This window comes from Melanaphis sacchari, unplaced genomic scaffold, assembly GCF_002803265.2.
Source record: "Melanaphis sacchari strain LSU unplaced genomic scaffold, SCAv2.0 Contig12_pilon_pilon, whole genome shotgun sequence".
NCBI classification, from domain to species: domain Eukaryota; kingdom Metazoa; phylum Arthropoda; class Insecta; order Hemiptera; family Aphididae; genus Melanaphis; species Melanaphis sacchari.
Window position 1 is genome coordinate 3,781,732 of NW_020270527.1, and position 17,231 is coordinate 3,798,962.

Genomic DNA, 17,231 nt, shown 5'->3' on the forward strand with positions numbered 1-17,231 from the left:
ATTGCATTAAAAAAAAATATACAATTAAAATTTAAATAAATTATATATATATTTATAATTGTTTCCAAAAGTCTAAACTTGTTGTGAAGACAAAACAGTTCTTATTTATAAGGTGAGTTTATAAAAATTTAAGGTAATCGCATTAATATATCCTTATTTAATCAAATAGGTAACAAAATAATAATAATGTATAAAACAGAATAATATTAGAATACAGTACAACACATAGATATAAGTTTGTTATAAACAAGTTTTTATTTTGTACTTTAAATACTTTTTGTAATGATTCTAATTATAAAAATTCTTAATAGAAATATTAAATTACACACATACATTTTTTCCTATATTAAAAGGATCTTTTTTATAAAATTCAGTGTTATTTATTTATTTATTTTAAATATATTATTATTTTTTTTTTTTTCATGAGTAGAATAATTATGGTTATAACTGATGCTTTCAAGTTAATAAAAATATAACTCTGTTAGTATATATTTTTCATGAAATTTCTTCAAATTGAATTTACTATTCATATTATATAGTATATTCGTAATTGAATAAAAAGGTTTTTAAAAGCTATCTTTACTTAAGATATAACAGTAGTACTGAGCAAACTTAATTTTTTTTTTTTTTTTGAAAGTACCGCCCTATACATTATTCTGTATGTATACTCGTATACTGATTGTAAAACTGCACAGATAACCATTTTCGTGTTGTTAAATGATAAAATATTGTTTAATGTTTTAAACTCAACGAACATACTCCTTAATTTTTTAATCGTCAAGTCAATATGAAGATTTTATTTTAAACATTACCATCCAAACTTTTTTAAGATCGTCTTTTGTCTTATTTATATTTTTAGAGAAGTGCATATTTAACACATGCAATAACTTTTATTAACAGGTTTATATATTTTATATACTTAGTTTTAAGATCAGAACTGAAAGACTATTCTTTTAATTTTTCAAATAGCTTGTATCTATATGTTATTAAGATTACTATAGTGAATATAATCCATTTGCTATTCTACTTTAGTTATTGTTTTAATAATATTGCTTCAAATTAATTGTATCTTGTTCTATTAGAACGTTTTAATGATCCATAATGATTAATTACTAATGAATAACAATTATACCATGATGTATAATCAATATAAATTTTTTTCTATTAAATTTATTGTTATCATTATATATATATATATATAAATAGTGAATATGTACTAATTTCTTTCCATTAAAATTCAATTTCAGTATTATTGACTAAATTTAAATCTATTTCCTTTTCATAATTTATATTTAAAATATTAAAGAGAAACAAATAACGATTTAAAAGTTAAATATTACAATTTTAGTAATTATTTAAAGATTTAAAAATGTTTTAAATTATGCGCTGTGTTAAACTATTTGTACCTATCTAATATAGAATAAAATTATCAGTCTACTTCAAAGAGCTTGTAGACATGTGTACAGGAAATGCAGAATATGCGGGCTAGTTGCAGATAATTGTTAAAGGATTTAAAATAAAATCCCAAAATAATTATTTTTAAAAATAAAAAACAAAATATTTAAATCGAATTTCAGGGCTTAATTATATATGACGAGAATCGTCAAATTATATCTCTTTCAATAAACACATCTTTATAAAAATATTTTTTTTATTTTTAACATAAAAAAAGTACCTCTATATTAACCTATAACCTATTAACTTATTATATTATAATTTTTTAATTATAATAAGTATTTTTTCGACATTTGTATAACCACTTATTTAAGGGCATTTAAATTATTGGAAAATATACTTATCAGCCGCATAATACAATATGTACACCTACTGTATTAAAGTCTGCGCACTCATTTATCAAAGAAAACTACTAATTCAGTAATTTATAAAAATGGATATGATTATAATATAAGATTATTATTTATAATTGTATTTTTTAATTATATGTAATAAATAATAATATGGGTACTAAGAAGTTATACCTAGTTTACTTTAAGCATCTAAAAAATCATGCTTTAATATAAAATCATGTCACATGTCATATTATTTTTTTAAATTTAAGACATTAATCATAGTCATATAAATCACATTACAGGTTTCCTGGATTCGTAGACGAGACTATCGACTACTCACCGTCGGACTATCTACATACACGGAAGATTTGCGATTTCAATCTCTGCACCACGTTCAGACTGGGGTAAGTGCATACTTTACAAACCTATGAAAATTATTTTTTGTTTATATTATTCATCCAAAACGTATCTTAATTATTAATTATAAAAATAATAAAATAATTTATGTTTATGATGACTGTCGAGTAAAGTGATTATAAAAAGGATATAATATTGTTATACCTATTTTTATGATAAAAATATTATGTTATATTTTAATCTATTATCTTATCATATGTATACAGCTCACTAAATAATTATCCAAGTATAATAAGTATAAAATAGGTTATCGATAATAATATTTCATACCTATAGTTTCGAAACTCAAGTGGGATTGGGATTAGTGAATATATTATATTATTTAATATATAATATAATTTGTCAATTGATTTCGAATTTTAGCATTTCTTTTGAGCATATATTATTTTTAGTAAAGTTCACAGTAAATTTATGAGAAACATTCAACATCTGTCGGAGTTAGAGTTAGTTCGTTAACTCGTAAAACGTATATTGTACAAATGGTTTTGAGGAAAAAGCAGCCAATTTTTTTTTTCTTTTTCATTTTGCTGCAGGTGCAATGTGTTATATTCCCAAGCAAACTCGTTTACTCTTCAAAGCCTCATACCATACAGTAGCGTGTTGAACTACTTTTACTTAAGGAACAAATATTCTTACATACTACCCACCCATTAATTTTAATAAATATCCCTACAGACCAAAACCACTCGCTCCGTTCACATTGTCACTATAAAAAAGTAATGAAAAACTAATTTGGATTACTATATGTATCTGGTATATGATATATATATATATATTATGTACTGTATAGACAGACTGCTGGTATATATGTAGGTATATTGTATATATGATATTGTAAAAAGCAGTAGACTTGAATTCCGATTATTTAAATTTACGAACGAACAAAACATATTTCTATAAAAGTGTGAGTTGCGAAAGTTGCACAACTGCTTATCAAAAATCACCTATAGCATTATTCTAGTCATAGAACATGGGTAGTCCGTTCAGCGCATTACTCAATTTATAAATTTTTATTTTTATTTCATGTTATCGTGATAATTTTTAAATATATAATCAATAGTGGTTTTAACAAATTTCAAGGAACGAGGGAATCGAATTCAATATTTTCAAAAATTGTTAACATTCTCTTTTTATTTTTATTAAATATTATTTTAAAACTTTTGTAATATTAACAGTTAAAAATGTCCATAAATTATTGTTTTTTTTAATATTTATTATTTATATATTAAAAGGAATTAACCAAGGACCAAGTTTTAGGAAGGTATCAAAACTACATTTGGTTATAATAATTAATATAATTATTTGACTATATATACGTGCCTTACCAGCCTACTCCCGGTGTATTAAAATAGATTAATGTTTTATAATCAATACGTTTTAAAAACCAGGTAAAGTACTAATATTATCATTGGCTTTTACTATCAATGTATGAAAAATCATAAAAATATATTTTTTTTATAGAACTATAAAATAAAACTAAAAAAAAAAACGTATTTATAAATTTAAATCAATAAAAGTTAAACCTATAATATTATATTATTTTATAAACAAAATCAAAAAATAATTCCTGAAAACTGACGACACAATATTGTTAAATAAACATTCATAAATGGTTTTCTTATTGAAACTGTAATATTTACATATTTCTATAATATATATATTATACGATGTATATTTCATATTATTTAATAGAATTCAAATGTAATTATATAAATAAAACAATAATGTTTTTTTGGACTAACAAAAGATAATATAATTGTTCTGAAAAGTGTTTGTTTGAATAAAAAGTGATACAATGACAATTGACAATGTTTTTGAGTTTTGACCACCGTACAGTTCTGAGAATTAACTTCCTTCCGGTTTATTTAAAAGTTTAAACATAAACAGAAGTTCAAAAGAGCGCTTTTAGCTTGTTTATAACATTTTGTATTCAGTTATATAATATTATAATGGTTAATCATAATAATATAATTCTTTGGTTTTTTTTCATATTATTATTTTATTATACAAATTATTGTTATTGTTAGATAGATACTTACTCATTATCAAAGCAAAATACATAATATGTTATTGTAATACCGTTTCCTAGAAAATTTTACTATTAGAAGAGCCAATATAATTTTTGTATTTTTTCGTATTTTTATACTCATTTTATTACGACGAACAAATACTTGGTGTGATATCCCATAATTTTATTCAATAAAAATGTAAATAAATATTTTTTTGATTTAGACCTAAATCACCGATACGTATCTGGTCTTCAGTACCACTGAAAATAAAAAATTCTAATTTTTACGTTTGAAGATAAAATAATTTTATTACATGGATTAAACTAAAATTAATTGAAATAGTTAAAGACAATAAAACATTAAAATATTACATCGTAATAGGGCGCAGGAATTCATGAAGTCAAGGTACATATTATATTATGATTAGCGCCATGTCTTAGAATAGAAAAAAAATGTTAGAAAAAAACACATACCGAAGTATTTTACCAAAATATAAAGCAATAACTGTTTAGTAAGTAATACAAAGATTATCCAGTGCCCTGACATGTTATAATATATTATTATACATAGAGAAATGCTTCTACGACTTAAGGTGGTGATCATATTTGATATCTATGCATAAAAAAAAAAATGAAAAAGTAGATACTGCTGTATGCATACCCTCGTCTTTAAATAAGTAACTGTATGTATATTATGTGTTAAATTTGTATTCAATGATCAATCATTATATAGGTACGGAAAACAATTCTGAATAAAAACTTGTCTGTTAGCATATATTGTTTAGTAATAAGTATTAAGTATAGTAAGTATATTTTATGATAACTGCATGAAAATAATTTATTTTACTATTAGTATTATGGAAAGTAATTTAAATTTAAATGCTCAAACATAAAATTAAATGTTTACCGAAAACATTGCATTTATTATATTGTTAATACTCACATAGACTAAAACAGTATCAGTAAATATATTATATTATTATATATCTAATAAAATATACTTAAAAAAAGTAAGGTGATGTTAATTCTCATATATTCTAAGTGTTGATCATTATCATAACATAATTAATAATATGTTGTTATTTTAATTATTTGTATAGCATTATTGTAATATGCTTAGTAATTTATTAACAAAACAATTAAGATATGCCTTTCATAAAGATATTCTGATTGGCTATTATTAGTTTTATCAAAATAGCACACATACATTAAAATTAAAGATACATTAAATAGTTAAGTTTAATGTAAATTGCATAGAATACCAATAAACTATCAATTTTATGAACAGTGTCTTACCAATTATTTTCTATTATAGTTATATAATATAAGGTCTATGATTCATTGTAACGGTTAAAAAAAATTTATTTTCTCAATGTACTATAATCTAGCAAGCAATTTATAATATTAATTTATATATGTTTTTAACTTATATATACAAAATTATTGGTAGACCACAAGATGTTATTTTCATTGCATAATTAGTGGTAAGTATTAAATATATTAACACCATAATATTATGTAGATACTGCATTGTAATTTGTAATTGTAAAAATATTTCTAACGTAATAAAATATATTGGATTATTATGTTTTTGATGAGATTTTTATACATTAGTTTTTCCTGTTCATATTACATACAACATACAACTATGGCTGTGTGAGTATATTATACATTGAGAATAAGTATATATTGATGATAAAATACATCGAGTTTAAATTAAAATAATATGTTTATGCCTCATGGTTTTATTTTAGACTATGGAAAATCGTTATTTATTTAGTTCATTTATTAAACATTGAACATTTTATACTTATCGGCATTCAATGTTTCTTTTTTTTTTAATTTTAAATTGAAATATACAATCTATATCAGTAGACTGTAGACATAATAAGTATTACTATGAATTATTATAAGTAGGTACCCGTCAAATAAAAAATAATAATTTAATTATTAATTATTAATAAGAAAAAAAATATAACTTAAAATAAAAATAGTTATATTTATTATTTATTTTTAAAGTATATTACAAACAAATTATAAAATCACAAACTAGACAGTAGACATGTTGTTACAACGATAAACATCCAATTGAAACGATTTCGATAACAATTATATACCCGGAAAATATGTTATAAATAGAGACATAGCAGTACGGAATATTACCATGGGTGTACCCAAAATAAATTTTTTTCCGCTACGATAAAAACAAAAACAGCAATATTATAAATGTAGGAATGCGGTCTCTATTGGCGATAGAAAGCATATCAATGTTTTGGCTGGTGGGAGGGGGTGGATCTATAACGGGCCAGTGGAAAAATAACATATTATTATAAATTATAATATATTATAACGTGTAAAAATAACTTTTAAAGAATTATACAAATATTTGGTCTTTGAATGAGTTTAAACTATCAAAGTATCGTGGCCAAAAAGTCTGGTTCGACAAATATTTTCAAGTTCGAATAGTTCGATGTTCGAACAGTAAAAGATGCTTGATAGTTCGGTTCGAATTTTGAACTGAACCAAACATTAGGGGTTCGGTCCGAGTCGTTCAAGATTCGAACAGTTCGACCTATCACTAATATAGACGTATTTAACGAACCTGTTTACCACGCTTTTGTAATTTATTTTCAATAAATTGGGATTATTAGAAACACATAGTAATCATACATTTTTCTATTAAATTAAACACAAATTAAACTTGGCAGTCCTACATTTTTAACCAAAATACCAACGGCTTACTACCTAAGACTCTTGACTAGTCGAATGCTACAACCACCGCAATCTCTATTCTAGTATTTTATAATATATATAATTGTATTAATCTACCTACTTGGTAGTACCTATAGTACTGTTGATCAGTGTCTTATACCTGTGTTTAAATTATATATATTATTTTTTTTTCGTGTGTTGATATATTTTTCAGTTCTTTATTATGTTTATCTCCTATTCTATACATACTACATCGAACAACCTACTACATCCAACATTTTAGTAGTTGATTGCAATGATGACAAAGTGATAATATCCATATTTTACAATAATTCACTCATCGCAACAAAAAATCTGCAAATTCGTCTTAAAGCAATAGAAAAATGGTTTACAAAATTTTAATTTATAGTTAATCAAACAAAATCCATTCATATCATCTTCACACTCAAACATGCGCCTTGCCTTAATGTTTCTTTAAACGGTGTTTCTATTCTCTACTCTCTAAAAATAAATATCTCGGCCTTAATCTGGATTAAAGATTAACTTGAGCTCACCACATCAGAACTAAAAAATAAGTTCTATATGTTCATCTTCAAATCAATATTATGCTATAATAAATACATCTCCGCGAGAACTAAACTGCTTATGTACAGGACACTATTGAAGCCAATATGGACTTACGGACTTTAGCTTTTGAGTATTGCAAAAAAATCAAATATTGATAAAATTCAAACGTTTCAAAACTTGGCTCTTATAAAACTAATAAATGCTGCTTCCTACGTGTTAGATCATATACTACACATCGACTTGAAACTCAAATCAACAAATGATGAAGCAAAAAACTTTTATAAAAGATTTCACAGCCGTTTCAATAACAATCTAAATCAACTAATTAAAAATGTAATCACTCCCACAATACCTGGCAATCCTTCAAGACGCCCGAAATTGTTATAGCGATTTACTAAACTAATATTAAATAATTAACAACAGAAAGTGTCATCAGTGGGTAGCTTTTTCCAGAGCATCAGTAATAATGAAAAGTTTTATTACGTGTACTTATTTTGTCTTTAGATACCAACTGTGAATTGTTTATTTGTAAAAAAAAAAAAATATAATAAAATAGTAAGTATGTAAGTGTAATGCTTGGTTTTTACGTTTTATCGGGAGCCTTGCATTGTATAAAAAGTTCATCGCTTTCATTTCGACATATTATATTAATCAGGTATCATCAAATTCAAATTTTATATTAAATTTAACAATAATTGGAGCTCGTGTTTGAAAATCATACTGTACTAAAATAGTAATTGGAATCATTTGCCATCCCATTTTAACGTTTTAGCTAAAAATATATTTGTAATGAATATACATATTATAATATTGAAGATAGCAGATGGCGGTATACGGTATACACAGTTACTACTAAATAGTAGTTAGGTATATAATAGGTCTTGTTATAATATAAACTAATAATAGTGATATAATAATTTACTGAGTAATAATATTGTCATCAAATGACAAATCTATATGTTACAACGTGGTTCACCAGTTAATTTTAACGCTCAGAATATCAACACTGACCGACTTACTATAGTTACTACACGCTTCATAACGATGTTCGGGAACCATGAACGGAACACCGAACACGGTTAGGTTCGTTCGTCGAGAATCTGTTATTATTGTCGTCAACGATGTCATTGCACCGAAGACCGAACGCCATCTCGCAGGAAATGGATAAAAATCGTAGTAATTTACAAGACGTAAACAAAACTAATACAACGACGCTCATTGTTATTTATACCGAACATGGTAATTTTATTATTAATTATTATCATTTATCAGCGTTTTACGACGCCGACGAGCTACGTTCGGTGGTATAAATATCGTGGCGCGGGCGGGGCGTAGATTGAAGCGGGACACGGTGACGTCGCACACAAAATAATAATATAATATTATATTAATATCTCGTAACATAAATATTATCTTACGATAAAATTATTTATTATACACAATCGACGGAATACCAAATGACAATGATTTCGCGTACGCGGGAAAAAAAAATGAACGTGGTAGGGGACTCACCGATCGGTTTTGACGACGCCGCAATAACATTATGGTAATAGATGCGCAGCGTCTGTTCTCCAAGGTCTAAAACGACGTCTCGACCCTTGTTCGGCTTTTTGTCCACGCTGTGCCCCCCCCCCCCCCCAATTACCATTTGCCATTTGCCCAGCCACTGTACTCGAAGTCGCTGCTGACCGACCGTTGTGACTGACTCGTACCCCCCCTCCTCTCCCCACAACGTCCACTCGAGTTCGTCAACTGTCGTATCCATCGTCGTCGGCTGACTGTGTGCACCTATATACCCGACTGGACGGTGACGTTCATTTTAATACGCCTACACTGCCTACAGTGGTTGTAAGTATTCGTTGTCGCATTTTTTCTATTCTTTGTCGTGCCTAATAATAAGCTAATAAGTAACAATAATAATTAATAGTATCATAATAAAGGTTTATTCCACTGCGGCAACACGTAGGCATCTGCGTCCACGGTATATCATTTTTCGCGATCGATACTAAATACATCGGTAATAATATCATTAACAATTACTAATTGCTGATATACCTACCTTACCGTTCATCAATTGATTTTTTTTATGATGTAAGTACATTTTTTTTTTTTTTTTTTAAATGTATTATTATTTATTTTTATTATTAATATTACTATGTAAACACGTGTCAACATAAGTGGGTATAGTGGAGTAAAATATACTTATATATTTATTTATATGTTTCTAATCAACCTATTTAAAAAAAAGAAAAAAAACAGTTGGAAATTAGGTAGGTACTTTTATTGATGGAAGGGGAGGCTAACGAAATTGTAAATATATTTATCTTTACGTTTTTTTCTCGTTTTGATTTAATTACTGTTTTTCAATTTTCGTCAAAGATAATATATAATGTTAAAAATATATTTAGTTTATTTACGTACCTAATTTCGGCGTCGCGGAAGTAATGCGAAAGCAGTACCTGCGGCGCCGTCGATTCAAAATGGTAAAAAAAAAGGTACCTAATATGAATATTCAAAATCTTGAAAATAAACAAATTATTTTATAAGTTTTTAACTGCATAACATTTTTCTATTAAAATACCTAATGTTTGAAAGCATGATACAATATCCATTATCCATCCCAAGTTATTCTTATAGCAATTTAAAAGTATTGAAAAGCCATGTGCATAATTTTCTTTAATAATCATTTAAATTGTATGTTTCCTCTCACTCAGAATTGTTTTTTCATAAACTTATAATGATTTATTGATAACCTCTCTGTTTTTTATATTTTATTTTAAAAGTAATGACAGTTTATTTGCTATCTACGCAAGCACTTCAAGGAAAATAGGAAAAATGTTTTCTGTGACAGTAAAATGTTATTTTCTTAGTCATTGCAGTAGTGCAAGGGGTTTCAAATCTTTCCATTTTTTTTCTTTTTTTAAGGATTAATTTATGAATATTGTATACAACTTTCATTTGCTAATTCATGCTAACGAGTAACCCACATATTTTGAGAGGATTTAAGTCACCCATTTAAAAACTGTTTTGAGTGTAGCACCAAAAATCTTCAACTATAGTTATTGACATACAAATATAAATTATTATTTATATAAATAAATAATTAAATAATTTACATCTAACAAATATTTAATACTCTTTAAGCAGAATATCTGACAACACACATTTGTATATATGATAAAAAATAACATGATAGGGTTATATTATATATATTATACTCTAACCAAATTTTTTATAGGAAAAAACAATAGTTCTTATAATCTGTAAGTAATAATATTTCTAACTATTTATCAGAAATATGTAACTCTATTTTTTTTATTGCATTTGACATACACATTATGATATTTACTTAATACTTATATGTAAACACTTTATTTTAAGAAGGACTTGGAGTAAAGGATTTAATCTTCTTTTTTAAAGGAGGCCCTCCGAAACCTTTTTTTTATTATTTTCAATATACGTAATATGTTTTATGATTTATTTGTTTCCAAAAATAAATAAATAAATTTTAAATGAATATCTTCATAGATTAATAAGTTAAATTGGTAGTTTATAATTTATTTACTGCAATTCATGGCACCATGTTAAATGTATTGATACTGAGCATAATAGAAATTGGAATTATTTTATAAACTTATCAATTGTAAAAAGAAATAATAATAGTACCTACTTATGTTATTCTATTAATGATTTTATTATCAATATATAATTGATTTTAATCTCAACTATATTTTTATTTTATATTCACTATACCTAACACAGTAACTACTATATAGATACAGATTCTTTAATCTTCTATTATTTTATTTTGATCTTACAAGCTTAACTCATATTATGTAAGCTTTATAGATGACATATTTATTATTATTATTATTATTATGGTATTATTTTTTGAATAGTCAATATTACTTTAGACAGTGGCGTAAATTGAACCCAATTTCTGGTGATGCAGTCGTACATAGGCATATATTCTCAATCTATAATTTCCGAAAAACCTATAATCCAACTTCCTAAGTAAAATCCTTCCTAATAAACTTTATATTTTCCCATATATTTCTTTAAATAATAAATAAATTTTGAATTATTTATAATTATTTGGTAACTACAAAATTCTGTGGATACCATAGATAATAATCTAATTATCTATAGTGGTTATAAAATTTTAAAATATAGATGGGGATAATAACTTAATATATGAGATCTAATAAATGCACAAAAATTACAATTTTGTACCTGTTTATGTATATATTATACAAAAAAAGATAGTTACAAAATTAAAAATTAAATCATAGGTATACAAATTTTATTTCAATGATTTTCTGGTGGTGCAAAAACATACATTTGCACCAACATATTTTAGATATGGTGGTGCAAATGAGCCATTTGCATCACCCAGTTTACGCCACTGACTTTAGAATTTTAGCTGCCTTTAAAAGTTATTCAGAATAAAAACATAATAACTGGATTTAATGTTTCCTCCCAAAATAAAATAAGAAGTTGTATATTTTATTTTTGTTGAAATAATTAATGTTAATAATATTATCTAGTTTTAAATTTGTATTCTTAAAGATTTGTATGTGTTAACTAATTGTTAATTGGAATAGCAATAATAATAAAGTTAATTTTTAATTTTTTTTTAATAATAAAATCATATTATTGAAATTCAAATAATAAAATCAGTAGGTAATCAATAATACAATTCTAAATTTCATATACAAATAATATTAAGATATAAATATTATTATTCTGTAGTAAAAATTAATAAGCTTAAAAAAAAACAATAACTTTTATTATTTGATTAAATTATTTTACAGAACACTACCTGAAAAATTTCAATATGGATTCTTTAATCAGGATAATGAATAAATTACAAGATGTTTTTGCTACTATTGGCTCAAAACAAAATATTGATCTTCCACAGATTGTTGTGGTAGGTTCACAAAGCTCTGGCAAAAGTAGTGTCTTGGAAAGTTTAGTAGGTAAATCGTTTTTACCAAGAGGTACTGGTATAGTGACACGTGTTCCTTTGATATTGCATCTAATAGATCCAAAAGAGTATGAATTTGGGGAAGGTGATTTGAATAAATCAAAAGATTGGGCTACATTTTTACATAAACCAAATGTTATATATAATGATTTTAATAAAGTTAGGAAAGAAATTGAAATTCAAACCAAAGAACTTACAGGAGGCCTAAAAAATGTTATTGATACACCTATTGTGCTGAACATCTATTGTAAAAAATTATATAATTTAAGTTTTGTTGATCTTCCGGGGCTCACCAAAGTTCCTGTTGGTGACCAACCCAAAGATATTGAACAAAAAATAAAGGATTTGGTGTTAAAATTTATAAAAAACCCAAATTCGATAATATTGGCAGTAGTAACAGCAAATACTGATCCAGCAACTAGTGAAAGCTTACATATTGCAAAATCAGTAGATCCAAGTGGTGACCGTACTATAGCAGTTGTTACTAAAATAGACATAATGGATGCTGGAACTAATGCTAGAGAATTACTTTCTGGAGAAGTTATTCCAGTTAAACTTGGAATAATTGGTGTTATCAACCGTTCACAAAAAGATATAAACGATGAAAAAACTATGATAGATTCTCTTAAAGACGAAAATACATTTTTCAATACATTTTATCCTGACATAGCACAGAATCATGGGACGGATGTGTTAGGAAAACAACTTGAGACTCTATTGATTGAAAAAATAAAAGAGACCTGTCCAAAATTAAAAGCTCAGTTATATGAAATGAATTCTACATATGGACATAGAGTTAAGATGTTGAAAGAATTTACCAACAACTACGATCGAGCTTTGCTTGATTTGATCACACAGACTACAACTAGTTATAAAGCTAGTTTGGATGGACAAGCTAGTACAAGTTTTAAAGGCCTTAATGGAGGTGCTACCATTGCAAAATATTTCAAAATAAATTTTTTTAAAGAAATAAATGACATTGATCCACTGCAAGGTATATCCTCTGAGTATATTTTTAATGTTATAAATAATGCATCTGGGACAAACATGGGTGTCTTTATGCCAACTGATGCATTTAATCATTTAGTAAAGAAACAAATACTATTATTGGAAAATCCCTCATTAGCATGTGTCTCAGCTGTGTATGACGAGTTAATGTCAAACATCTGCAAACTAGATGATGAAATTAGTTGTGAGTTAAAAAAATATCCTAAACTTTGTGATAAAATTTGTCAAGTATTAGAAGAGTCATTGGCTAAATACAAAATAAAAACTTTGGAAGCTGTTAGTAAATTAATTAAATATCAGAGAGGATATGTGAATACAGAACATATTGACTTTATCGAAGCTGTAACGAAATCCGATGAATATCAAGAGCTTTTTGAGAAATCAAGCAAATTTGAAGAACGAAGTTTTACAGATTTATTACCAAACGGTGATAATAGTGAAGATTCATCAGAATCTGTCAATAGTGAAGATTTAACCTTACATGGTAATAAAACTAAATCATGGACAGAGAACTTAACACTTAAAATGCGTGAAAATGTTGAGAAAATATCAACATGTGCTTTTATCGGTTTTGGTGAATCAGATGAATTAATATTAAAAAGTAGAGCAGGTTTACTTACTTTATTTATAAAATGTTACTTTACAGTGATTAAAAAAATAATCCTAGACACTGTTCCCAAGACAATTATGTATGAAATGGTAAACAAAATAAAAGAAAACTTTCAGAAAGATTTAATTTCTAAAGTATACAAATCAAAAGATCATAATACAGCAGAACTATTACTCGAGTCTAAAGATATTGTAGATGAACGTATAAAAGTACTAAATCGTTTTGAAGCATCTGAGAAAGCGCTAAAGTTGATAAAAGATATTGAACAAACTTGTCTCAATTTTGAGTTATGAATACTTTGACCAATAAATATATATATTACTACAATTTTATACAAGTACATAATTAAATACATAATGTGTTCATAAATTTCTAACAAACTAAACTTAAATATAAATCCAGTCGATGAATTTTTTATTAGATGTATATTTTTGAGAGTTAATAATTTGTCTATAATATGATTACTAATACTGTTGAACTGATTATTACTTTGACAATTGTTAATATACAAGTGCCTTAATGTAGGTATTAAGTTATTATAAGATTACAAATGCATAAACGTTATAATATTACTATGTTTTTTTAAATGAATAATTTTAAATGTAATTGGTGTATTTTTGCATTTTATATAACTTAGATTTAATTTAAACAAGGGAAATTTACAATATTAATCTAAATGTTAAATAAACATTGTATTTTCATTTTGATCATTAATTTATTCCATAATACTATTGCTATTTATATAAAAACAATAGATTGACATTTTATATTAATTTATAATGAATTTTAAAGTGTTATGTTAAAAAAATATTTTTTTAAATAAGTTAATAGTAATGTAAAATGTAAATTGTATTAATGGTATTTAAAACTTCATATATTGATTTATGAACCATTTTAATATTATGAATCTGTACTCTTAAATATAAAACATTTTTTTTCTTATGTTTCTATTTTTTTTTTCTATTATGTGAAGGTAGATACCATTTGTTTATAAATATATTATTTTATATTGTAATAATATATGATCATTTTTAATAAAGTTATGTGGTAAAAAACAAAAGTTTATATGCTTAATGCTTATATTATCTATTACTTAAACCTATTAATTAATAATACTAAGTATTAAAATACCTATAAAAACATTTAAGGTTTTGTTGTACATTATTTTAGTTTGTGGTTTATTTATTTTTTTTCTGTATTTGACATTTGTACAATTTTTGTTACTGTATTAATCATAACAATTTTTCAATATTTTATAAAATGTAAAATTTAAATTTAAATTTTTGTCATTTATTGAATTATTTTCATGTCTGTCCCGCTGTCCCGCATCCACCATAAACCGGTTGCTGCTAGAATTGTACTCATTTTACCAGTCAAAATCTGATATCGTCAGAGAAACATTCAGGATTTTGGCGTATCTGATCTATTTGCCCAAGTATATTATTAAGAAGAAAATGCTCAAAATATTTTTTTGCATATTTTTGAAATTTAACTATTTTCTCATTTTATACTATACATAATGTAAAAATGTATTTATTTATCATGATATATTAAATTCAGATATTCTTTCTAATTTTTAGGTAGGTACTTTTATTAATATTAAAATTATCTAACAATTAAATATCATGTTTTTCATAAGCATTAAAGTGATTAAACATAACCAAATCACTTTACAAGTTACCTATAACTCATAAATTACTCTAGAAACACCTAGTTTATGATTAGTGATTATTGATTTGTATTTTTTCTTTATTTGTAATATATGTACATTTTTTAATTACCTATTAAACACATTATAATGATAAATAAATATTTACAAAAAATTTTGATATGAGAAGTCATCCAACACCGAATTTTATGTACAAAACTGTATTACAATAAACCATTTATCGTAATAATTACTATTACATTTAATATGCAGTAAAAATTATAAATATATATTAAAAATCAATATAAAAATTAAAAAAATTGTTAATAGTAAAAACAAGTGTACCTACTTAAATCAATTATTTAATAATTATTTATTTATTTATTTATGAAGTATAAAAATAATTTAAAATAAATTTGACATCTTAATGAGGTATATAATTATAACTATTATTTATTGGTAGGAAATTATTTAACATGATTATAAACGAGAAAGTTTACGTTTCCCGTTAAAAATAATCAACCAAGTACGCATAACATTACCGAAAAATTATATATTTGTAGTCGACAGTAGGTACCTATGTATTATAAAAATTGTCAACTCATGAACTAATATATTAAGTACATTGTAGCATTAGTGCAATTAGGGAGGTACTTAGAGAATTTGTGCCTTGTGGACCCCTTAACTTTAAAATGCATACCCCCAAAAATATAAATATTTTTCTATTGAAATTTGACTATTTTGAAGAAATTATTGTCATTAATTAGAATATTTTGTATTATAATATATTGAGAAAAAATAAGTACCTATTATGTTGTCAGGTTTCGAGTTATTAATTAAAATATCAATAGAGATAATACAAATAATTTGAAAAGTGGACAAATTTTAAATAAATATAAATTTCATTCTAGAAAAGTCATGTTAAGATAGTTTTCATTATTGTATTTTGTTAAGCTGCAATTTTATTATCAATATTAAAATAACGTACATAAATATACATTTGAAATTATTGTAATTATAAATATAATGTAAAGACTAAAGGTACTAGGTAGATGATGTGGAGGCAAAGCCCCCTCGGGTCTGTAAGTTCTTCAATTTTTGTACATCCCCAAAAATATTGGTCAAATTACACCTATGATTATGTATGTAATAAATATCAAATTTTTTTGTTAGTCCAAAACCATTAAGATTCGTACAGATAACTAACACAATTCCAAAAATATATAAACACACGATTGCACATAAACCCGTGTCCTACCTACTTATTATAGTGTTATACACCATAGCTAAGCTGCAGTCCACAGGTAAAATTATAATAAGTGGTAGTTACAATTTACGAACAAACGTGTATCACCTTGACCTATATTGGCTAGTGTATGTGTATCACAATATTAGCACTTATAAAGGTACGAATTATAAATTAAAGGATATTGTTGGTGTTTGGTATCATTTTTACACAAAATAGTAAATCGAGTAAAACATAA

At 25.2% G+C, this 17,231-nt stretch overlaps 1 protein-coding gene and 1 pseudogene across 1 annotated transcript in view; both read left to right on the forward strand.

Moving 5' to 3' along the window:
• The window catches only part of LOC112591186 (hemicentin-2-like), a 319,132-nt gene that overhangs the window by 230,920 nt on the left and 70,981 nt on the right, over positions 1 to 17,231 (forward strand). The window contains exon 4 of the mRNA XM_025334910.1: positions 2,093 to 2,194. Within this exon, the coding sequence (XP_025190695.1) occupies positions 2,093 to 2,194 (102 nt within the window). The remainder of the gene's footprint in view (positions 1 to 2,092; positions 2,195 to 17,231) is intronic.
• Positions 9,154 to 14,551, forward strand: LOC112591184 (annotated as a pseudogene).